Source organism: Oculina patagonica, chromosome 12 (genome assembly GCF_052425735.1).
Source record: "Oculina patagonica isolate OP01 chromosome 12, crgOcupat, whole genome shotgun sequence".
Classification (NCBI taxonomy): domain Eukaryota; kingdom Metazoa; phylum Cnidaria; class Anthozoa; order Scleractinia; family Oculinidae; genus Oculina; species Oculina patagonica.
The window spans coordinates 2409770-2436121 of NC_135769.1; the positions used below are offsets into that span (position 1 = coordinate 2409770).

The 26352-nt window shown below is 38.7% G+C and overlaps 1 protein-coding gene across 2 annotated transcripts; it reads left to right on the top strand.

The window, feature by feature from the left end:
* The first annotated feature begins 1195 nt into the window (after positions 1–1195).
* Positions 1196–25387, top strand: LOC144631352 (cyclic GMP-AMP synthase-like receptor 1). 2 transcript variants are annotated; one of them, XM_078489772.1, is made up of 9 exons: positions 1203–1320; positions 2405–2547; positions 2889–3181; positions 3596–3815; positions 4191–4342; positions 17222–17527; positions 18904–19015; positions 23834–23982; positions 24393–25387. In XM_078489772.1, the coding sequence occupies exons 3-9, from the start codon at positions 2893–2895 to the stop codon at positions 25055–25057; spliced, it is 1893 nt and encodes a 630-aa protein (XP_078345898.1). In that variant the 5' UTR covers positions 1203–1320; positions 2405–2547; positions 2889–2892; the 3' UTR covers positions 25058–25387. The 2 variants fall into 2 exon arrangements, with proteins under 2 accessions (XP_078345899.1, XP_078345898.1); XM_078489773.1 differs by lacking the exon at positions 2405–2547 and having other exon boundaries at positions 1196–1320.
* Positions 25388–26352: the final 965 nt, after the last annotated feature.

Sequence of the window (26352 nt, forward strand, 5' to 3'; positions counted from 1 at the left end):
AAAATAGATGTTCGATTTTGTTCGATTACCGAACCCAATCGAACGATTGGTGTTTGATTGGGTTCGATTGATTTTTGGTTCGATTTTGTTCGATTGGATACCCTGGGATTATTGTCGTTGCTACTTTTCACTTTACATTTCAAAGTACATGAACAAAGCGGCTACACAGCAATTTATTATTTTTATCTACCTTCACTTTTACCTGCCTTGTTGCCTTACAAACTGTCTTCAAAACGCACGGAGTGCTGTCTCAGATAACCAGAGTCCGGCCGCCATTTGTTTTGCTTTGTTGGTGCAGACAACCGGAAAATACTGGGCGCTTTCCATTCGACCAAAAAGTCTGATTTGAGTTTCCGGAAAATTCCAGTGGCAAATGGAACAGCATTTTCCAACTTTTCCGGTTGACTGCACGGAAGGCAAAACAAAATTTGCATATGGCCAGGTAGTGCGTCTAATGTGGAAATTTCTACGGTGCATTAAAATAATGCACTGTTGCCGGTTTCCTGCACATATAACTCGATATTTTTGCAAATAAAAAGCATTCCGAGCACTGAAAATAAACGCCATGAATGACATCGTGGCTACAAATACAGGGTAGTCAGTTATATGTGCAGGAAACCGGCAACAGTGCATTATTTTAATGCACCGTAGAAATTTCCACATTACACGCACTACCTGACCATATGCAAATTTTGTTTTGCCTTCCGTGCAGTCAACCGGAAAAGTTGGAAAATGCTGTTCCATTTGCCACTGCAATTTTCCGGAAACTCAAACCAGACTTTTTGGTCGAATGAAAAGCGCCCCCAAATTCTCGAAAACAATTTCCGGGAACTTTCAGTTCCATTTGATTTTTCTTCTGGAATTTCCGGGGTTTTCGGTTGAATGGTTCGCATTTCGGAAAGTCAACACTTTCCTGATTTTCTGGAAACTTTCCGAGCAAATTTCTGTACGATTCGTCCTTGATCCGAAATTTCCGGAATTTTTGGTCAAATGGAAAGCGCCCAGTGTTCCATTCGCCACACGGAATACTCGGAATTTCAAAACGGGATTTTTGGTCGAATGGAAAGCGCCCCGTCATTATCATTCTCAGAGCCCGCGTCCCCCTAGACCAGCGGTCGGGAGGGGGACGCGGACTCTGGGAACGAGAATGGTAACGTCACGAAGAAACAAAAGAGCGCGAATTTGCGAAAGTTCATGATTTTGAAAATGGCTGCCTTCGCAAAGAAACAACTTTTCAAGCTGATTATCTCCACTCGTGTACCCTCCAAGTGTGCTGTGTTTGGATAGGAATGATTATCTGCGATTTGTATTTCTGAAAACGTGAGTAACTTATAACTCTAAGTGAAAATATAAGCTTAACTTCATAGAGAAGGTCTGAAGATTTTTGGTCATTTTCCACGAGTGGGATATTGTGGCGGTAAATGTAGGTTGTTCACACAGGAAAATCCATTTCATTCAAAATCGGTAAAGCGTGGAAGCTTGAAACTTGGCTCAGTGATAAACTATTGATGTTGGAAGAAATTGCCATTAAACTGTTGAAGACCGTAAACCGATTTGTAGCCCTTATCTGTAAATTCTCAGCCTGAAGTCTGACAGATAGCCATCAGTAAGACGATTAATTGCCAAGTAAAATTTGTCTTTAAAGTCAGTTAATTATCCTTCACTGGTAACTTGGGATGAATATGATAGTTAACACAAAGTTTAGCTGACTTATGTCTGCTCGAGTAGGTGGAAGCAAACAAGTGAAGCTTTGCTTCCAACGCAGGAATTCTTATAAGTTCGAAGTGTTGATATCACTACATTTCTACTGATGCCGACTAGAAGGGAAATATATAATCCTTTCTATCAAAATTTACCTTTCCACGTTCACATCAACTGATTTACCTCGATTTCACCATGTGGTAGGCTGCTATTAAAGTTGATTTCTTTTGGTTTGCGTTCAATTTAAGTTTTTCGGTTTGTACTGACTGAACACATTCAGGAAAGCCACTGTCATATCACGAATAATAAAAAAAACAGAAAAAATATTTAAGGATAAATATCAATCTGTTCTGTTCAGGCAGCGAAAAAATGATCTGTCCAGAATCATACATTTGATTCTTGCGTTACTTATGATTCTTCACAATAGTATAATACCGGTATGTCATTGTATTCGGAAAATAATTTTGTTGTCTGTAGAATCAAACACTTACGATCCAGTGTATTTCACAAGTCTGTGGAATCAAGTAGGAATCACACGTATTATTGCATATGATTCTCCACAAAAGAAGAATACATAGCCGTTATATTCGGAAAATAATAATTGTGTAACCTGTAAATAAATTAATCCAGTTTGATCCTGATAGCTTGAACCCTCGATAACTCGAACCGTCAGCTAACTCGAATCTTTTCAATCTCTCTCCAGGTCATTTTCCTACTACTGCTAAAAAAGAATCGTACAAGTTTTGTTGGGATTCGAAGCATTGGAACGTCGCAAATGAGTGCATTTTGGGTCGCATAACAAGCTGATTACAGGAAGAAAAAAACGCGAGAGTGTATTTCAAAGAGGTAAGACGTATTTTATTGATCAATTCTTAATGAACTCCTCTGCTCCCTGATGCCAAAAACAACAATCTCGTCCGGTTGATTTTGGCGCCAATTTATTGTGCATTTTCGAGACGACGTAGGACAACTAATTTGCACCTATCAATGTGTCACCTATTAGTCACCTATCAAGAGGCCGGGCATATAGTGGGGACTTTTGACCGTTTTAATGGACTTTCTTAAAACATTTTTGAACATCCACAAATGCCCTGGGGTTGGGCCTTTGAACAGAAAGTCTCAGCAAGTTCAAATGCCCGTCCTATCCCCCCAGTGGCCTACCATTGATAGGTACATTATCTTTGCAGAGAAATGATCTGTTTACAACCACCAACTAACACCGACATCACCACCCCTTCGTTTATACATTGGAATACAGGAATACAGGCAGTGAACTATTGGCAACCGATCGTAGAAGCAGTTGTTGATTACGTTAAGGCAAGAGACATAAATCGGTTTGGCAGCCTTCGAATCCTTGGAACAGGAAGCTTCTATGAAGGGGTGAAAGTAGGAGATCCTGATGAGTTTGATTTGATGCTGGTCATTGAAGACTTGGAATTGTACGACACGGCAGGTTATGGTTCAATCCAGACGCCTCCAGGTGAGCTGCCACCGACCAATCACTTATTAAAGTAGTCACACTTTGCTCACGATTTCAAATACAAGAAATGTTCAGTGTTTTTACTCCCTAGTTTGCTTCAAAATAGCTTGTCACCAAAAAGCATCTTGAGCAATTCCTCAGCAACTGCTCAAGATCTGTAGTTAAGAAGGTCCCCCCTTAAATAATTCATTTTTGATTTTCTTTGATTGCAAAGACAACATATATTTTCAGTGAATCCTTGAGGTTCTGAACACTGAGCACTTCCAGTTTGGCTTGGTACATTGTGCACAAGATAAAATTGTATTTTTTACTTGAAATTTACTTGTCAGGCCAGCACCATTTTTGTTTAAAAGTAAACTGGGCAAGGTCTTGTAAACAAAAATTAACAATATTTTTTGTTGTTTTCTATTGCAGGATTCACCACACTAATGATTGATAATACATGGTGGAACAGAACAGCTCTTGCATGGCAGCAGTGGCAGCTGACCCTGCCTGGGGCGGTGATGTCAACGGTGCAGCCTGGGGCATTGGTGCAGCAACAAGTTAATGCTGGAGTTTTGTTAAATGTCACACATGTCAGGGAAGATTTTGCAAGGCTTGTCTTGGAAGCCATCACAGCAAGAGGATATGGAAGGTACTGTTTACCCTCAACTGACTGAACCCTGACCACCCCATGATAATGCTTTCATTAATCCAGTATTGCTTTGATTTTTGAATTGAAGATTCCTGTCTTAAACAGAATAATGCAATGATTTAACCGTAGCTTCCATTTAAATACCTAAAAACTAATTAAATTTTAGTTACAAGTTATCTCTTTCTATCCCTACGAGAGATACAAGAGGTGATAGTAAATCAAACAATGAAATTTGTCAAGTGATTTGATAAAAATGTTGCTATGACTGAAGAATGCTTTTAATTGTGCCTATAATGAGTTCGAATTGACCAATCACAGGGCGCGCAATTACTCAACCATTTTATAATAATATTTAATTGTAATTTTAACTTTCAGTTGTGTTACTGTGGAGATTCAAGGTCCAGCAGTGACCCTTAAAATAACGGATTGCAGAAATGGAAGAGTAGTTTCAGTTGACTTGACATTGGCTTTCAAGTTTAAGTTTTGGCCACAACATGCAGAGGAGTGGAAAAGAAGATATCGATGTGGTATAATATTGTTTTATATTGTCATTAACAGGCACTATCTGAAGATAATATCACCACTAAAAAGGTGTCTGACCCAAGAACTGCTAAACTCTAAACCCCAAACTTGCCTTCTCACTACTTTTCAAACAACATAGAATTTTGTAGTCGACTTTTAGCAACCTCACCTTTTCTTTCTTTGAACACCTGCAATGTATGCAGATGTTCCAAGTGAGGAGCAGCAGAATAAGTTAAGGTCAGACCATACTGCACTTGCTGATTCTTGCAGCATTACCTCTCCCCAGTTGTCTGAACTACATATTAATTGAAGGCACACGGGCAAAAGTAACACTTCGAATTTTGGCTAAATTGAAAATTGTCACAAACAACTCCAAATTTCGCATGCAAGTTCGTTTACGTGTGCTTAACATTGTTCTGTATTTTACTTCGCTGGACTGAAATTGCTTCGTTGTTTAGAAATTGTGTATGCAAAAAAGGGGGTTTGTAGCTTACGTTTTCCACAGTCAGCCAGCAGTTTGAGTTTTTCGACACATCGCATGTAAATCTTTCCATCTAGGGTTATTTAACTGTCTGGGGAGGTTGAAAAACATTTCAGAGCATGCTTATAGTTTCTAGCCGCCATGTTGTGGAATTGCTTTAAGGTCATTGCCCCGAAATATAATTGAACATAGATTTTCAACCAAACTTTGCCTACTGGTTGATTACCTTAAGGGGATTTAAATTTTGAAATAAATAACTAAAAGTGGCTATAAGCCACTAAACTCGGAAAAGTTATTATGAAACAAGAATCGAAAACAGCAAACTGACAAATAAAGGTTTGCTAATACAAATAATAATAATAATATCATTGGCTATAAGTCAAGCGATTTTTTTTCACCAAATCGTACTGAAATAAATTCATCTTTAGCTGAGTGTTTTGGGTTAGTTTTTTCCAACTGGTTTTAAAAAAACCAAAGGTTTACGGTCTCAGCTTATAGCTGAATAAATATCATAATGTTATTTCAAGAAAACTGACATGAATACAATATTTCGGTTGGTGACTAAGCATTTTAATTTTATGTAATTTAACAAGAAATGTAGGTATCAGAGAAAAGGTCTAATTCTCTAGAGGCCTTAAAACACTTGCACGCATTGCGTGCATATGTATAACAGGAAACGAGTGAAGGAGTGATGGAGTGAATTCACTTCGCCCACTACAACTCTTTTCCGAGTTAAAAAGTGGAGTCAACATATTCGTTTAGGAGCAGGAAGACCTTGTATACACCACATAATTCCTTAACAATTCCCTTGCGAGTACTGGCAAAGTACACCACAATCAGAGTAACAAAGATCTTAACAAGCAATTTACAATCTTGAAGAAATGTTGTGAGAAATTTGAATGCTTAATCTACGAAATGCTCTTCGTCCAAGAAATGAAACCTAAGCTGAACACTCAATCTGACTCAATTAAAGCAAAACTATTTAGTACATAATTGCGTTCGACGGTAGGAGAACGCATCCTAATCTTGCGGTTGCCTGTGGGCCCGTGGTTGTCCTGTGAACGCTCAAGCGAGAGTGGTTCTATGTGTCGTATTATGTATGTATGTCGGTATGTGGCACATTGGCCTCGATCTCATGTGATTAGACATTAGAAAGCAATTAATTGCGTCACAGCAACGTCAACAAAGACAGCGCGCGCAAAAGCAATTCATGAAGCCGACAACGCTAGACTGTAAACAATTTTTGTGTTCGACGGTAGGAGAACAAATCCTAATCTTGTGGTTGTGTGTGATCTCGTGGTTGTCCAGTGAAAGTCGTTTTATGTGTCGTTCTATGTATCTTGGTATGTGGCAGGTTGGCTAATTAATGACGTCGCAGTTTCTTTACAAGATACCCTGGGAACGAGGTTGATTCGTTCTAACGATCTTCGGTTTGCGTTTTCGAGTTTGACCTGTAAGTTGTACTGAAAAATAAACGTTTCGGCAGTCCTCCTTTTAATTAACAAAATTAAAAAAATTGGTGTGCTGCCTCGTGCACTGTTGGATTGAGATTGTTTCTCTGATAGTTTCAAGTGATGTTGGATGCGCGCTTTATGTTGCACACGCGGTCGTTTTCAATTTGTATGACGATATAAACAGTCGTGTAACTCGGATTACGTTTGCTAGCCTTATCTTGGGTACCTATCTTGGGTCGAACGCACTCCCCTAATCTCTGATTATTACTAGTAAACACTCTCTAACTCTCTTCTCATTGTAGAGTCTTTAATCATACGCAACGAGACTTTCACACGCATTCTCAATATATATTGAACTCATAAGAATCTGACTTTTCGGAAATTGATAATGATAAACTGTGATTCATCGAAACGTCATTTATTATCGCTGATTTTTATTCTTAATTGTTTACCCAAGCCTCCGTTATTAGAATACCGTATTTACTCGAATAAGTGCCGCCCTCGAATAAGCGCCGCATCTGGGACAAAAAAGTCAATAAGCGTTGCCCCGAATAAGTGCCACAGTTCTGATGCGGCGCTTATTCGAGAAATTCCGTTAAACTAAAAACAGCACTACAAAACCACTCTAAAACAAACTTGGACATTTCTTTTCATAAAAAGTGACGTTTTGTAGCTCAAAGTGATTGTTTTACCGCTCGCCCATTTGTTTTCTATCCAACATTCTTACAATACGCAGTTCTGTAAATGTTGTGAAGGCCGCAAACTTTGCCAGGACAGCTAGCGCCACTTCTCTCTTCAACAAGAGACGAGTACTGGCAATCAAAAGACGCTATTTTCGATAACTGCAAAATATTATATTCTTTGTGGCGTCCAAATTTGAGATAAGCGCTGCCCTTGAATAAGCGCCGCACTTGATGTGCAAAAAATTAAATAAGTGCCGCGGCGCTTATTCGAGTAAATACGGTACCCGTAAGATTACAGCATTTCTCGAAGAACTGAGGGATGTTCCTGCCTTTGTTTTGTACAATAGCGCTGTTTAGCGCTCCAGAACAATGTTGCACAAACGAAGGTAGTTCGAGCCTGACATCATAAAAGTCTAAAGCAAGAGTTTCTTGCCGGGAACTTTGTCAACACGAGTTTTGCAGTGTCCGCTTGGGTGCTGCGGTGACAAAGTTACCGAGAAGTGGCCTGGTTTTAGACTTATAAAATATTTGTGAGTGACCGGAGCTCTACCTTCTATCTCAAATTTTTTTTCGCTACCTCATGAAATATGCACGAATGGATTGGTCAAAAAGTATGTGCGATCTTGTCTTGATTACACGCGCAGGGTCTTGTAGTTTGTGTGATGTGATAAAAGTAAGATGTAATGGGAAAACCAGCGGAATGTGATTTTGCTGAGCACGCTCGCCATGCACGTTTACTTGACGTTCCTTAAATTGGATCAACGGCGCACGTGTCACAGAAGTTGAGTGTTGTGCAGGCGCTTTATCGAGCAAACTTATCAAAATAATGTTGCCCCAAACAACAAAAAACAGCTAACTGCAAGCAAACTGCAGTCAAAGCTAACCGCAAGCAAACTGGAGTGAAAACTGCAAGAAAAGCGCGTTCTTAGGGTTAAGGCTGACTTGGATCTTAGGGCTGAGCCGCTAACCCTAACCCTAGGGTAAGGGTTAAAACAATATCGGTAACCCTAAAACTTTAGCTGGTCTCATTGTTTTGAGGAACAGCAAAAAGCTTGTCTTTTTGCATGTGTTATTTTTCGAAAACGAAAGAAAGACCAGCGAAATGAAACACAGGACAGTGTTTAGCACACGTAAACAAACTTGTATGCGAAATTTGGAGTTGTTTTTGACAATGTTCAATTTAGCCAAAATTCGAGTGTTACTTTTGCCTGTGTGCCTTCAATTATTGATGCCACTCACCGTAATCTGGGATAAAAAGATATATCTTGCAATCGTACATCAGATTACTCGGTTTAATCTGTTGACCACTTTGTCCACAATATTTTTCTTAACTTACTGCTTCAGTCTTTTTATATTATTGTTGTTGGTCATTGTGTTATTGTCAGGAATAGCATTGCCACAAACGTCATTTAGAAGTACCATCATAAAGATGGTTTAGTTTGCTGTTTTTTTTTTTTTTTCTTGTTGTTGTTGTTGTTGTTTGTTTGTTTGTTTTTTGGCAGGCAAGCATTATAATGCTAGTCTAATTTGATCTTGTTATTAGGTTGGCCAAATCCTTTCCTTGTTGAAAACATTTGCAATGATGGTTATCACGTGGTTGCAGTGCATCCAAAAGGACACAACTGGCTTCCTGGAAGAGACTTTCTATGGCGATATTCCTTCTCGGCAGCTGAAAAGAAACTGTTTCAAAGTGAACCTAGTCATAATAGCTGCTGTAAGCAGGTTTTGGGTATACTGAAAGTTATGAAATTTCATTTGGAGCCCCTTAATTCGTATCACCTTAAAACAATCTTGTTTTACGAGCGTGAGGCATACCCTCAACCCTCCCAATGGAGCTATTCTCTTCTCAGTGAAAGAGTCTTGTCTTTTCTTAAGAGGCTTGAAACTTGTTTATGGCAGTTAAATTGTCCTCATTATTTTATCCCCAGTCGTAATTTATTTGAAACGTTACACCCTGATGTGTGCTCTAAATTAGCCACAAGAATAAGATCGATTATATTGCAACCAGAGTTAATATTGAATTGAATTGACTTTATTTCCCATAATAGAATAATACAGCATGTATTTTGTCTGTTACAATCTGCATTAGGGAGGAAGACTAAGGAAACCCTCGCGGGCTTTTACAAAGTAGTCTCCCTTATAAAAGTTCGCTATCTAATTTTAGTCAGATGGTATCAGAGATTGGAATTATATAAAAAATTAACAAACCATTGCAAATGATGTTGAGCTAAGCTATGTAGTCGATTAACAAAATAAGATCTATGTCAGTATCAATTTTGCAAATAGAATTGCTTCATTTTCGTTTTAAAGATTTTTAAAGATGCAGAGCATTTGATAGTCTTTGGTATTTCATTCCAGATGTTAATTATCTTTTTCCTAGTGGAGTATTTCCCATAATTTGTTCTGTTAAATGTCTTGTGAAGCTGCTTTGATCCTCTAGTATTATTGCAACCGGAGTTAATCAGAGAGATACAGCTTTTATCATGGCAGGGTGATCGCAGTACCATTTCTACCTCCGAACAATATGAGTTCTCTAGGTACTAAGAACAAAGGCATTTACTTATTCGCTATTAAATAGTACAATGTATAAACTTGCTTTATTGTGTTTACTTGAAAACGTAGTAGAGCCTGGTTTGTTCACAACTCTTCAAACAACTTGTGTTATTTTTCACCAGCCTCGTTTTCCTTTGTTCTTCCAGGTTGATTATATTGAATAAACCACGCTAATTAGCAACTGTCTGAAAAGCTGGGGCGGCTTTGATTGTAACAGGGGGGAACGGGGCTGATATTCTAATATTCCCCTAGGGGAATATTAAAGTTGATAATCCCCTAGGGGAAAATTACGGTAATATTCCCCTCGTAGCACAGCCAGAAGCCTCGCATTACAAACAAAACTACAACTTTACTTTTATAACGTTACATTTATTTTACTTTGACTGTAGTTACATTTTAAATACTACTGAGCAGTTGCTTGATTGAAAACATGAGAAATGCGTTCCGGAACTCTTGCCTCGACGTTTGCTTTTTCAGAATTCCGAAACAGTTCAATTCGTTCGGTTGCTAACACATTCCAAACATTCAAACACCAAAAGGTTACCTTTTTTAGTGTTCTTTGGGATCTTTTCATTGTTCCTGGCCAGCAGCTCTTTAATTTGTCATCTTCGACGATGATATCTCTAGCCTCTTCGACGTTTTCTTCCCATTTGTTTTCCGCCTGGTTAAAGCTAAGCAACCCTTCTGTCGCCTCCTTAATGCTAAACTCCCGGGTAAACCGAGCGTATTCCTAGTCCTCTTCCAGATTCTTAGAGGATAACAATTTCTCCAAGTTATTGCCTGGATTTGTCGAAAAATTAGAACTTTCCTTCGCACAGACTCACTCACTTCTGCCAACTTTGCAGAAAAGTGGTGAAAAAAGGTGGTTACAAAGTTGTCGGAACCATTAGGCAATTACAAAATCCCAATGCGTACCGTATTTACTCGAATAAGCGCCGCGGCGCTTATTTAATTTTTCGCACCTCAAGTGCGGCGCTTATTCGAGGGCGGCGCTTATTTGAGGGCGGCGCTTATTTAAAATTTAGACGCCACAAACAATCTTATATTTTGCAGCTATCGAAAATAGCGTTTTCCGATTGTCAGTATTCGTCTCTTGCTGAAGAGAGAAGTAGCGCTAGCTGTCCTGGCAAAGTTCGCGGCCTTCACAACATCAGTACAGAACTACGTATTGTAAGAATGTTGGATGGAAAACTAATGGGCGAGCAGTAAAACCATCACTGTGAACTGCAAAGCATCGCTCTTGATGAAAAGAAATGTCCAAGTTTGTTTTAGAGCTGCTTTGAAGTGCAGTTTTTAGTTAAACGGAATTCCTTGAATAAGCGCCGCATCGGGACTGCGGCGCTTATTCGGGGGCGGCGCTTATTAACTTTTTTGTCCAAAATGCGGCGCTTATTCGAGGGCGGCGCTTATTCGGGGGCGGCGCTTATTCGAGTAAATACGGTACTTTCGGAATCTTTAATCTATTGTAAAGCTTGTTAGGCACGCACATTGATTGTTTTGGTCGGCGTATCAACAACGAAAAAATAACCTGTTTATCATAAAATTTAACAATGTGGAAGCCCCAGTGCGTCTTTTCGAAACCTTTTTCCTGTTGTTAAGTGTGTGTCGGGAAAAACATTTGTTTTTCTTCAGCGCACCTACATCAAAACAACGAAGAAAAGCATGTTTCTTACTGTTGATACCTCGCCCATGTGAAAAATAAGCCAGTTATTTTTAGGCACCTGGGGTATAGGTGATTTATTCACCGAGGGCGCAGCCCGAGGTGAATAAATCACATATCCCCTCGTTGCCTAAAAATAACCCTTACTTAAACAATTTGGTAGACTTGCTACACTGTATATCAAATAAAGCACAAGTTTTTAACTAGGACTGCTTGACTGTCAACTTGTGGTAATTTTTTATGAAGGTTCGTTGTTCCGCAGGACTGCAGCCAAAGTAAAAGCAAATTCTCACTGTTGACTTATCTTTACAAACATCTGTGTCATGTCTCTGATTGGCAGTTAGGAAACGGTCATAAATTAGAGGGAGGGGGGGATGGGCTGGTGCAAACATGGGGAGGGTCACTGCTTTTCATGCAAGCACAAAAGGGAGGGTCAAACAATTTTGTGCATGTCATTAAGGGGGGTCATTATTTTTTATGCAAAGTTGCTGGGTCAAGGAGTCAACCTAGAATTCTGAGGTCAGTCACTCTTCTATAAATATTCATTCTTTATTTGATGACTGTAGAATATTAACATGGGTTTTTAATAACACTTTTTGGTACTATGTCTAGATTCTTTCCTGACTTGAACAAACAGTGAATTGTCAAAATAGAATGTATATATGTTTTTAACGATTAAAATAACAGCTAACTGGTTTCTTGAAGTGATGTAAACCAGATACTGGGGGGGGGGGTCATGATAAATTATACAAACTATTTTGGAGGGCCAACAGTTTTTCTGCACCTGAAACGTGTTTTTTTATACATTATGGCCCACAAGCATAATTTATAAACAAAACTGTCAACAAATAAATTTTACCGCCATTCTATGTTTTTAAGAACTCGCCCAAATTGTCAGTTTATAATGTACAAAAGTCATGTTTCTTTTTCCGCACGATAGGCTGGTAAGCACGTGGTTCAGTATTGGCTAATGGCAAGGGGCGAGGCCCTGAGTCAAACATCAAAGTCGACCGAAAACGAGAATGTGCAGTCTGACTAGAAAAAGACTGAAATCGCCCTGCAGTGAAATTCTTACGGTACATTGGAATACCGCACGAGGACACACAAAACGGCAAAACGAGAGGTGGTCAAATGGCTTCCACCAAATAAAATTTGAAACCGCAAAGGAACAAGCGGCATTAGAGATCCAGGATGCTGTTTAACAAACAAAGGAACTGCTGAAACACTGCTTTAGTTACAAGTAGAATAAAACTTGCAGAGGATGTAAAATAAAATTGCTGTAAATTCCCTAGAAAAGTTCAACAAGTTTAGCGATCTGCTGGCAAAAAACGGCAAAGATGAAAAGTGAACCTTAGTACAACAATTGCGCAAAGGGTGGGCAGAATAGGAAAAAAACAAAACGCATAGAGAATGCAAGAGAATGCAAAAATCCCAAATCAAAAACATTTCAAATAAAGAAATGACAAATGACCAGATACATTTTCTCTCAAAAGTCGGATTTGTGTTTATACCGACTCCTGTCACAAAAGAACTATGATCTCAACAAGCGTAAACAGTTACTAGAACACTTTCTTCAATTTGCACGTATCTAATGCGCTTCAAATACATTTTCAAGGGCAAAATAAACCATATCCAAATTGTCATGTGTAATCAAAATGTGAAGTTATTTTGAAGACAAAGAAAAAAGAGGCACTGCTTGTTCTTATACACAACATATGATTTTTTTTTTCCAAAACAAATTTGTTGCTCGGTTTTGCTATGACCGGGTATCAAAACTTCCTTCACGGTTATGATTTACTTTGTTTTAACTTCATAAATTATTAATGAGTTTGAAAAAGATCTATCCTATCTGTACTAGTATTAGCTGCTTATCACAAAAATCCGCTGACGCAAACTGATGACGTCACAAGTAGTTCAATGACTGATCCTCAAAATCCTGGAATAGATTTCGGGGGAACATCAAGATTAATACTGTGGTAGCAGAAAAATCAAATGTATCTTATGAAAAAAAAATGCGCAGGGTACGTGACAATAAAAAAATCCAGCGCAGGCAATGGACGTGAAAAAAAAAAAAAATCACGCAGCTTTCCCTAAGCTTAACTTTGACGGTTCTGTGGATAGTTCAAAGCAGAAAGCAAATCCTGTGGCACATCATTCACTTTGCAATCTAGTACATGACTTAAAAGTTCAAGTTTCTTTGTAGGGAGCATTTACGAGCACATCTGCTGCTTTTCCACATTGCAGGTGTCAGGCAAAAGGGATGTCTTCTACCTTATTCTTGCTAATATTCGCGAGTACTAATCTTAAAATAATCGTAAAATTAATACGCGCGTAAAAAAACGTTGCGCGAAATTTAAAAACACAAAAATTATTTATTTATTATTATATATTTTATATCTAATCAATTATAAATTTCAATGTTTGTAACTGCGTCTATCTATCCTTGAAAATTTCTTTCCATCTTGTTTTCGACTATAACCCTTGCTCTAATTACTGTTTTTCTTTAGCTTGTAAATCGGCCAAGACCTCTTTAATACAGTCACCAAAGTTCCGTTTGCAGACTCCTCGTAGTTACATTGAACCAGACTTTTTAATTTTTCCAGTTCAGTAGTTCCTTAGCAGGGGCGGATCCAGGATTTTTCAAAGGAGGGTGGCTGTTTACCAATATTTTTGTTTACTATATTGTTCAAGCCCCAGTTTGTTTTTTATGGGGAGGGTTCGGGCTTTTAGGCATTTTTTTGAAAGTGGGAGAGCAGATGATTTGGGGTCTGAGGCCCATATTTAAGGGGGCCAAAGGATCCCCCTAGGGGGGTCTGGGGGCATGCCCCCCTCAGAAAATTTTGAAAAGTTGAAGCCTCTTAGACGTGATTTCCGCGATTCTGAGCAGCTTTAAGGTGGATTTCCACTGTCGCGTTTTTGTTTACGCACGTTAACGCGCGTAAAAATTATAAACATACGTAAAATGAAATTTTACGCGCGCGATTACGTGCGTCGAATTTGCGTTGTCCAATTTCCAATGCCACGTTTTTTTCCAGGTATTTACGCACGTGACGCGCACGTTTACGCGCGTAGCGATTTTGGGGGTTTTGAAAAAAGTTAAACCGAGTTCAACTTTTTTCGCGACTGTCTGCGGTTACGCAACGATTTACCCAATCATACTTTTGGATTTCGTCACATGACACCACTTACCATGTGGAAAACCATTTTGTTTTAAATCGCCCATCGATTTACTTGGGAAAACATTGAGATGTAGAAACACTTCTCATCGAGAAAGTCTTAACATTTCAAGAAAGTAATCTATAGAACTGACTACAGCCGAACGCAGTAGTGAAAGAAAACGCCTGGCGTCAGGTCACGTAGGCTTTGAACCGGGAATCCGGGAAGGTCGCCTCAAATCTTCTTTTACTTGATGGTGTCTTTCGGAAGTATTTATAAAATGCCTCTTGGTCATATTCACGCATTCCTTTTTCTAGCGTGTGGTACAAAGTGTTTTCATGGCAGCCATGTTGGAAGAGTCAAACAACAAGATATTTGCATAAAAATGTTAATGATTTTTTCCCAAAGGAAAAGCAATTTATTATTTCACTCCTCCAATATGGCCGACAATCACGCACTCTATTCACCAACTTGATAATTCAGTATGACGGGCATTTACGCACGTTCAACGCGCGTAAAAAGGAAACGCTTTTTATTACTTTTTACGCGACAGTGGAAATTTGCCTACGTATCTTTTTTACGCACGTTTTACGTACGTAAATATTTACGCGTCAGTGGAAATCCACCTTTATACAGCTGTCAGTTAAGCTATTAAACCACTGTTTTTCCTTGATAATTTGGCAAAATATTCTTTCTTCAACTTACCTTGAGTTATATTTCGGAGAAAAAGTCTAGTTCTTATGAAATGAACAGTGATTGAAATTTAAAGTTGACAAGCCAGGAACTTACAGGAAAGAACAGATATGCGTTTTTTTTGCTCGCCCACGTGCGTGAAAATTTTTAGCCCTTGGCAAAGTGGCCTGGGGACAACTTTGGCGACTTGCTTGTGAAGTCGCTTCGATGCGAACAAACGGTACGAAAACGATAAAAAAAGATGTAAATGGAGAAGAAAATCATTCCAGCAAGGCTAAAACAACTCTTAAAAGTTAAAAGGAATCTAATACACACATGTTTTGTTACATTAAGCCAGAAGTTCGTAAAACAGGCTGTCAAAAATCTCCTATTTTGGAAAAAATGGCCGTCCTTAACTTTGAACGGCCGCCTGACTATGAAAGGTGGATGGACATTGTCCTTATTTTCTATTTTAATATATTTATTTTTATTTTTCTGGTGGATCAAGAGACCCCCCCCCCCCCCTGAATCCGCCCCTGCAGTTAGTCTTTGACGACTGATTCATAAAAGACTGACAAAATTACGAAATTTAAAACACTTTTGCTCCAATTTTTCTAGCAATCGCGAAAATTAATACTTGCGAAATTCGGCTCTCGAATTTTCGCAGTAAAAGGTACGCTATATTCTAAAAGAGAAATGTGTTTAAACCCACTGATCATTTTTATATAGATTTCATTCTTATTGCCATTCGAAAGTTATGAACGATATCAAGATCATATTTTCCAGTGCACTTTGTTTGGTTCCGGCCAGATATCGTTTACGAAAGGCACACTTTTCACTCCTCAATCGCGTTTTCTTGGTTTTCACGTGACGTCATCAAAATTCTAAAACCCAGAATCGCAAGACCCCTGAGTTTTACCCTTTACTGGAATCCGATATTAGACGTTCTGGACATATTACTTGTTGAAGGTTTTTAGCTCGATAGCATTCGCCGTCTTTAAGATAGAGCACTTTGAATTTCGGAGTTTCACGCCACACGAGATCGCCAGAAGGCTGTCACGTTTTCTTTAAAAAATGCCTCATCCTGCGATTTTTAACAATCTGACCAGTTGAGGTTTTGCGAGAGGTGCATGTTTATGTGAATGTTTATTTGTTCATGAGAGTGATCTGACCGCGTTTTGTAGCAGAATTTAATGTCAGATGTTTCATTGATTTCCAGTCGCCATGTTGGAGCCCATGGATTTTTTTGGGCAACTTTCGAGCAACCTTTTTGAATTTTTGGAGCAACTTTTGAGCAACTTTTTGAGAAATTACGAGAACCTTTTTGGGAAATCTCGAGCAACTTGTGGAAAGCCCTAAGCGCCGCAGTCCCGATACGGCGCTTATTCGATGAATTCCGTTACACTAAAAACAGCACTACATGTACAAAGCAACTCTAAAACAAACTTGGACATTTCTTTTTCATCAAAAATGATGTTTTTCAGTTCAATGTGATTATTTTACCGCTCACACATTAGTTTTTCTATCCAACATTCTTACAATACGTAGTTCTGTAAATGTTGTAAAGGCCGCAAACTTTGCCAGGACAGCTAGCGCAACTTCTCTCTTCAGCAAGAGACGAACACTGACAATCAAATGACGCTATTTTTAATTACTGTAAAGATTAGATTCCTTGTGGCGTTCAAATTTTCAATAAGCGCCGCCCTCGAATAAGCGCCGCACTTGAGTCATGAAAAATTTAATAAGCGCTGCGGCGCTATTCGAGTAAATACCGTAACTGTCTGTTCACGGTCCGTCTACCAATTTTTAAATAAAAAAATTCTAATTTTAAAAACGCCGGATCTCCAATATTTCTTATTTCTCTAAATTTGATCCTTTGCGAAAAAACTATCTTCTCCCAGCATCCCCAAAATCACCCAAAATTTACAAAACACCGTTTGACACGACCTCTAGGTATATTTCCCCCTCAAGCTTATCGAGGTAAAAATAGTAGGCTAACCTGGTAATGTCGTTCTTCAGGGCTAAACAGTTCACTTCCTTCCCGTCCCCTCCCTCCTGGTCCCTGTTGTTTGCCTTTCCGACCGCTGGACAAGAGGGACGCGGGGTCTGAGAACGAGATTGGTGTTTTGGCGCCAAATTAGTGCAGTAGCTGGCGGCCATGTCGAGACAGTTTGGATTAGTTTCTCCGTCGCTTCTCCGTGACTTTCTCCGTTTATCTTTTGCAGAAAACATGAGTGGAGAAGACTTAAGTAATCTAAACAGCCTTTTAAACAGTTTTACCACCAAATGCGTACAGTTACGTCGTGAGAGAAAAACAGAAGCTTTGAACTGTTGGAAACCGATCGTGGAAGACATTCTTGGTTACGTGAAAAGGAAAAAGGAGTGTTTCGCCGCTCTTCAGATTTTTAATTCTGGAAGCTACTATGAGAAAACAAAAGTACGAGAACCTGACGAGTTTGATTTGATGTTGGTCATGAACAACGTGGGATTCGACGAATTTAGATCTGCTCGTTTAAGTAAACCGCCGACAGGTAAATATATATATATTTTAACATACTTTAATGGTTGGGTTACTGTGATATATAGCAGTATTTTCAGCAGATGCGAGCTTATCCTATAATCAGGGGGTTTGTATATTTTGCCCTTGGTTTGCTCGGGATATTATGAACTCACTACTTACATATTTTGGCTCCAAGAAGCAAAAAATATTATTCGAAGAAAATACCGACAAAATCAACGATTTGTGACCGAATGAAACATTCAAATTTTCTTTCATTTTTATTTGAAAGGATATTAAATTTTAGGCTTTTTTGACAAAATTCTACATCGCTACTGTCGCTTATTTTTCACTCAAAAGCATAATTGTTATAAATCGTAATTTCACTGGTAGTTTAAAACCGAAAATCTAGAAAATCGGATTTGGCGCTGAAATAATAATCCGTTATGGATAATTCACCACAGCGTGACGCCCAAGTTTCATTCTTGGAATCTCAAAATTTTGTTTGGAAATTTGGGCTATCTTTAGTCATAGAGAGTAGCCTCTGCCTTGCACTAGGCTTGTCCTCCTTTTTTGTTATAAATTAGGCCTAACTCAGAGCCTAACCGAGCCTAACTTGTCTTGGAACTGTCAAGAAAACTTGTTGCAAGTCATGATGAATCCAAAACAACAGGGCTTAGTAAGCATCTTTTTTAAAATAGTAATACTCAACAAACCACTCCAATCCACTGGCTTCTACCCTAGGTTCACTATAAAGCTGACCAGGGGGAATAGTTGTAAAATGGGTGAAGCTTTATTAAACCGGGGTAGGGTGATGTTAAAAGGCAACATTTGCCACTTTTACTGTGTTATGAATTCCCTTTCCTTTTGCTTGCCAAAATAAATAAATAAATTGCAAAATTCAAACACTCAGGGAAGTGATCAGAAGGTGTCAAAATTATTGTTAATGCCAAATTAATAAAAGGGTCGTATAGGGGTATTTTCGTGCTGCGTGATTAGCTGATGTAATTTTCCGTTAAACATGAATTTTACAAATTTATTCTTTGTGATCCGTGATCCAAAGGTTTTTCGTGACCCCTGAAGAACTTTAATCAATCAATAACTCATATTTGTGATTTAACCACTTTTTCCATTTTCCCGTTATTATCACAGTCTTGTAAGGCAGCAACAACTAGCATGTATTATAAATAGATGCAATATGTATAACAACTGTGAATTAACCAATTAAAGTGTACAATTCATTTTTGAAGCTGCTCTAATAGAAACCAAACTGTCAATCAGATATAAAAAGGGAGATGGCTTCTTAATTTTTTTGTTATAATAATATTGGGAAATCAACAAATTAAAAGCTTGTGAGAAATTATTGCTGAGTGGTCCAAATAGTATTTTGTTTATTGTCATTTGCTACAGGATTTACTAGAGGAGTTGTGACTACCAGTAATGATCTTTACAATGCCACACAGATCAAAGCACTTTTTGCAAGGCTTGTCAGGGAAGCCATCAGGGAACTGGGATGTGAAAGGTACTGTATGTAAAATATTTCTCATCAGTGGAGGACCACCAAAGAATTTAAAATATACAGCATCCCCCCCCTCTCTCTCTCCCAGCTCAACACCTCCTGTCATTAAACATAGGCATGCTAAGCGTGCAGGAGTTATTTTTTCATTTTATGGGGTGGCTTGGGGTGAAACTGGGTGATTGTCCTGTTGGGATGGTTTATGCCATGGGTTGAGCTATTTGTGTATGGCGGCCCGCGGAGTCACTTTTTTGCACAAAATTTGCTTGCAAACAAAATAATTTTAACATGCATTTTGATACATCAGAACTGTTTTATTCAATACGCAAATTTTCATCATTTAATTGAAAAACAAAAACTAATTCAATTATCAAAATGGCACAAAATAACACGTTCTTATTCTGTTTAAAGCGGTTATTTTGTTGTTAGCTTTGTAGCAACCGTAACATGTTACTTTTGTTTGTTACGGAATACTTTTGGCTTTTTGCCAAACACTGTAACATGATACTGTTGTTTTTCTCACTTTTGTAACATGATACCTTTGTTTTTTTTAAAACGAACGTAACACGATACCCTTGTTTTTCTCGAAAAAGCCAGGTCTCTATATAGTCATTGAACGAAAAGTACTGTAATAAACGAAGTGATAAACGAATCAAATCAAAAATCACTCTCTTCGGGAAAGTTCTTTAAAGCGCAGTACACCTGGAGTATTTGTTTCCTGTCAGAACTGTTCAACAAAGATCTTGGTTCATTCACAACCTAAATTTTATTCAACAAACAAGAACTAATTGAATTATCAAATTGTCACGGAATGGCATGCTCTTATTCTGTTTTTGCTATCGATTGTAGTTGCTTTTAACAGCAAAGTTAACACTTGTACCGGTTCATTAAATGTTTGAACAAGATGTTTTACAGTTGATTTCAGTTTACTTTGGCCGCCCGCTTTGCGAAGTTTGTTGGGAAATTGGAAACATTGTTATGCATTTGCCAATTACGTTGCGAGTTTGCGAATCAAATTGCGAACTTCGATACAAAGCTCCCAACTTCGGCCCGACTGAACTTTCCAAGTTTGGTAGTTGAGGAGAAACAAGACATGTTGCTCGAAAGTCATGGCGATTTCTGAACTCGAAGATTTTAGAGCTTGTCAAGGAAAGTTGAAGTGCAAGACAACGTTTCTCATCAGCGATCACGCAAGTGATTTGCCGATAAATAATTCTTATGCATGTAGAAATTTGGTCAAATTTTAACTTTTTTGTATGAAAACACATATTTAATGATTTTTGTGAGGCATAATCTTCAATTTCAAGTCTTCTGCGTTTGTAAGCCAGATGAAACTGGATGGTTTACCCATATGTAAAATTGGTTTTAATTGAAGCCGACACGATGCGACCCGACAGGGAAGACTAATTTGTTTGAGACAACATATTTACAGCTCGCTAAACATAAAAGTTTTTTATTTTTATGACATTTATTTCCAACAGTTTAGCGTAGCAAAGCCCTTTTTGATAACATAATTACAGAAGGTTTTAATAAATTCGGGCCGAAGTTTAGAACTTTGTATCGAAGTTCGTAATTTGATTCGCAAACTCACAACCTAAGGTATTTCGCAACTTGGAATTCGTAACAAACTTTCCAATTTCCCAACGAACTTCGCAAACGGGCGGCAAAAGTAATGACAACATTATTCTTTAAAACTGCTGTGTGCAAATGCTTTATGTAATTTTTACCACGGTCAGGAAAGCTAGCCTCTTCAAAACGAACGCTCGAATAAGACAAATAACAATTTTATGTCGGGCCTTTTGCTGACGGCGTGTGCGTTGTAAGCAGGCAAGCGTTACGAGAAACACATTTTAATCCAGGGTTAATTCACAACTCACCAATTCCGCCTCCCACAAATCTAAAATCTTCGAACGAAATCGCTCACTACAACTGTGTCACATTGTTTCCCCCTTATAAACTACAATTTGATTGGTTCTGATAGTACCTGAAATCTGATTGGTGCGACAAACATACTTCACTGAGTCACTGACTACACGGCCCATCATGCCGACTAAGGGCTATTTTTGAAAAAATAACTAAAAAATGTGTCCTCTCTTCCTTATTATATAAATTGCTCAGGTGACATATGTATTATGTGATTTTCTTGTATTAAAAAATACATTGTAGTTGCAAGATGTAAGTCTCTTGATATTACATGTGCCTGCATGCTTGATTTTTTAATGGCCAATTCCATCTGATTTTGGGGCTATAGTATTGCGGTTTCAGTAATACGCAAACTCAATTCAATTCTCAATCAACGGTTTACACTTTTTGCTGTCGTCAATCATCTTAGCAGACCTCTCGAGAAACAGAAGTTCACTTCAACCGGGTCACTAAGGTCACGTCTGTCAATTGTGAGTGGTAGATTTCGATCTATTTTGTTTGTTTCTGTTTTTCATGGTTCATTGGCTGTCCCCATAATTATGATTGACAGCAGGGAAAAATGCAATCCTTAGTTAGATTTTGAATTTCAGAGTTCACATTTCACTGAAAACTGCAATAAAATAATAATAATGAGATATCCCAGAAAAATTAATTTAAAAAAAAAAATAATAAATTCCTTAAAAATCAATGTCCTTTTCAAATTTCTGTCATTTTTCAAGCCAAGTTTCCTACTTAACACTATTCTTTAATTGAAGAGCTGCGGGAATAAACGGCCCCTGGACTTTCTGACTAAATCGAACATTATCGAAACAGCTCCAAATTGCGCATGCAGGTTTGTTTACGTGTGCTAAACACTGTCCTGTGTTGCATTCGGCTGGTCTTTTCTTCGTTTTTCAGAAATTATGTATGCAAAAAAAAGGCATTTTGCAAGCTTACGTGCTCCCAGTCAGCTAGCAGACTGAGTTTTCCAACGCATCGCGTGTACATCTTTCCCTGTAGGGTTTTCTAAGCGTCTACGGAAGACGAGAAACCATTTAACAAGCATTTCTTCGACTCGGTGCGCATGTCTTTTGTTGATTTGAGTAGCGTAGGACTGGATACTGCATTGTGACGTAAGGTCACATGTTAGAGGCGGAAGAGTTTGAATTAAGCGAAATGGCGTGTCTGTGAAAGTAAAACGGAAAAGTTTATAGTTTTAGCTCGATTGCGGCTGCCAGGTGGTTGAAGGACATCATTAAGTCTGAATACCCGTAAGTTTACAGCATCGCTCGAAGAACTGAGTGATGTTTCTGCCTTTGTTTTGTACAACAGCGCTGTTTAGCGCTTCGGAAAAAACGTTGCAAACAAGGTAGTTTGAGCCTGGCCGCATAGAAGGCCTAAAACAAGAGGTTTCTTGCCGGGAACTTCGTCAACGCGAGTTTTACAGGGTCCGCTTGGGTTCTGCCGCGACAAAGTTGCCGAGAAGTGACCTGGTTTTAGACTTTAAAAAATTCTTTATAGGTTTGGGGGGGGACCTCCCCTTGCAAAATTATTTTCTGTGCCTCATTAAATATTCATCAATCAATCAATCAATCGATTCGTGCCTTAGTTTATCTTGTTTTCGCGGGATTTTGTAGATGTGTGATGATGTAAGGAGTGGAGATAGAAGTGAGAGCAAGCCGGCGGCACTTAACTGAAAGCAAAACTAGTATAATGTGACAACTCGAGCAAACGTATTCAATCAACAATCAGTCTTTATTTCACTTTCACCTCAAAATTACAGCTAACGGTAACAGATTACAATAGTCTTGCCCGAAACAACAAAAAGAAGCTAACCGCAAGCAGACTGCAGTGAAAGCTAGCCGCTTGAAACGCTAACGCTAACCCTAACCCTTAAACTTGGGTTTAGCTTTTTAACCCTAAATTTGAAATGAAACCCTAGCGTCAGACCCTAACCCTAACCCTTGGGGTTTAGGGTTAAGCTTTTTTCGCTAGGGTTAAGCTAAGGGGTTGGGGCTAGGCCTGTAATCCCAAAACTTTAGCTGACTTCATCGTTTTGAGAAACAAAAGGTTTCCTTTGTTTATCGTTTGTAAAAGAAAAGACAAAAGAAGCCGCGCGAGCAAAAACCTTGTCTTTTTGCATGTGTAATTTTTCAAAAACGAAACAAAGACCAGTGAAATGAAAGACAGGACATTGTTAAGCACACGTAAACAAACCTGCATGCGCAATTTGGAGCTGTTTCGATAATGTTCGATTTAGTCAGAAAGTCCAGGGGCCGTTTATTCCCGCCGCTCTTCAATTGATGTAAGTGCCCCTATGGTTCAGTAATTATTGTTTAATTAATAATCTATAAAGTCACACTAGGTGGCTCATCACACGCTCCTTAAGTCGTATCACATTTCCACACAGAACGCATCTATTGTGTAATTCAATAATTTGATCGATTTCGCAAGCACTCATGGTCTGAAGGAAAGAAATTGTCTGTCGTTTTTTATCGAAGGAAGGAAAGGTTTTTTCAGTGACAACTCTCGCCAGATCCGGCAACAATGTCTATCGCTAATTTCTTGTCCCTAATTTTGTAAAGCAATTATTTTTAGTTTCACGTTCAGATACAACATTAAAGGAGCTAGGCATTCCATAAAAGAAATTGGTACGATATTCGTTGTGTCGATCAGTGGGATTTGCATGGTCCAGCTAGAGGCAGACAAGCGCCGCTATAATTGATTTGTCACAATTTACAGCAACTTTCATTACTGCATTGTTTGAGGGTTGTTGCCCACCAAGAGATAGTAATATACAAGTCAGTGGTAGCAAATATGGTCTGAATAAAATAATTATGTGAAAAAAAAACATGCATTAACCAGTCTGTGTTTAATAGTATATTGTATAACATTAATGTACGGTATATTTTTTTCCTTTAGGAATGTTACTGTGAGGTCTCAAGGTCCAGCTATTACTCTCAAAATAACCAATAGAAATGGGCGAGAATATTCAGTTGACTTAACACTCGCAATCGAGCATGAGTCCTGGCCAGAAGATGCAGATGAGTGGAGAACAAGGCGTCGAAACGGTATTGTTAACTTGTCATTCTTGATGCAGACCAAAAGAATCTTGGCCTCTAGCAGCATGTGTCCATTTAGGTCAAACAAAGGAGTGCCCTGAGTTCCCTCCCACCCCTTCCCCCTCCCTGAGGTTGCAGTTTTACCACAAACATTTCTAATCAGCACATCTTGGTGATATAGGGTGGGTGGGGAGGGTCAAGGGGAGTAGGTTTTTAATGTTTTGAAGGCGTAGTATGAGATGGCACCCTTGCCAGGACTGCTACACACTGGCCTGTTTGTGTATTTCCCGGATCTGCCTTGGCACAGACTTCAAATTTGTCAGATACATTTGTTATCACACGAGGGCTTAATTTATTGATTTGCTAGGATTACTTTTTTAGGAAAGCTTTTTAATGGCTTTTTTATATTTTGCATTAAGGTTGGCCCAGTCAGCAACTTGTACAAGAGATTTATCGAGATGGCTGCCATCTTGTTGCAAAACAACCAAAAGCGGATGATGTTCTTGAACAGGAAAAAGAATTTCTGTGGCGATATTCCTTCTCAGCAGCTGAAAAGAAGCTGTTTCTTCATGGTGGTCATGGTGAAGCAAGTTCTTGCCGGAAGCAGGTGCTGCGTATACTGAAGGCCCTGAGAGAGGAACTAAATCTGGTGCCCCTTAAGTCGTATCACCTTAAAACAATCTTGTTGTATGAGTGTGAGGCATACCCTTCACCTTGGCAATGGAGTTCTACTCATCTTGGTGAAAGATTCAAGGGCCTTCTTTATAGGCTTTTATGTTGTTTAATGAGGTCAAATTGTCCTCACTACTTCATCCAAAATTTAAACTTGTTTGAAGCATTCACCCGCCAAAGGTGCCTGGAGTTAGCAGAGAAGGTGGTAGAAATTGCACTAGAACCGGAAAAGGTGTTGAACAAACTCATAAAGGAATCTCTAAATCAATCTGCTTTGCATTCCCTAGAGCAAATAATGCAGCAGATCATTAGACAAGCCCGGAGCCAACTAAACATGCATGACCTTTTAGTTTCAATTCGTATTTTTATACTTTTATATGAATGCTATCAAATTGTGATTCAAATGGACTAAATTTACACTATGTCAAAATTAATGACCGTGACAACAATATTAAATGGGAAGTATCATGGGGATTTAGATTGTTTTTCGTCGAAACTGTCATATAATAACTCTAATTGCTTAGAAAATAATTCTAGAACACCAAAGAAAGATATCAACCGAATTCTTTTTCTAGCCCTTTTTGGAAACAAAAATGCGAGAACTTAAAAAAATCAGCCTGATTATTAAAGCAAGCACTTACGTATGTACTACTGAAATATGTAACAGTGAAAGCAACCAGTGGAAAGATTTGCAGAGATCTTTAAATATACTATTGTTACTATTATTTTAACTGGGAACCCTTTTTCCCATTTGCGTTCAAGGCAAACCTGATTCAGTCATCGACCCGAAAATGATTACGAATTTTGGGTACCTGTATGTACAACATTAACAAAGAATGACACAAATCCTCACTGACTGAGCCCACCAATGTACTGGCAATTGGGGAAAGGAGTCTGATAAAAATTCAGGATTTCAATGGGATTCCAACCCGTTACCTCCGTGACATCACTGCTGGGTGAGGATCATGTCATAAATTGCTTGTTTCTCTCAGCCGTGCAAAATAATTTTATTCTGTCGTTTACAACATTGTTTGGAGGTAGAAAAAGGGGTAAAGTAAACCTTACTACAGTAGAACCCCGGTAACTCGAACTCGATAACTCGTACAACCCCGCTAACTCAAACTGACTTCTATTTCCCTTGGACCCACTTTTCAGTCATTTTTACTCGGTTAACTCGAAAACCCCGCTAACTCGAACTGTTTTTCGTTTCCCTTCAGAGTTCGAGTTACCGGGGTTCAACTGCAATTTACCTGTCCTAGATTTGTCTTTCAATAATAATAACTCTCTAAGGCAATAAGTCTAGAATAATTTGATTTATATAGCGCATAGCACGGCTTTCATTAAAGATAGTTGTCGCTATGCTGCTGACAAATTGTAAACCTCAGAATTTGTCAAATTTGCCCGGGAACAACTTGGCATGGAAAAAGGCATAATTTTGTCTAGCTTGACTGCAACGATCTTTTACCATTGGAAACTTCATGTGATGTCGTGTAAAAGTTGTTTCCTAATGTACGATAATTGTCCGAGAACAACTGGGCTCGAAATAAAGGCATAATTACACTTCCATATAACTCGAGTTATGCACTTATCAATGTTAAGCTGCTGCGGGTGGGATGGAGGGGGGGGGGGGGGGAGAGGCCGGGCATTTGAACTTTGCTGAGACTTTCAGTTCAAATGCCCTATCCCAGGGATTTTGTGGTTGTTCAA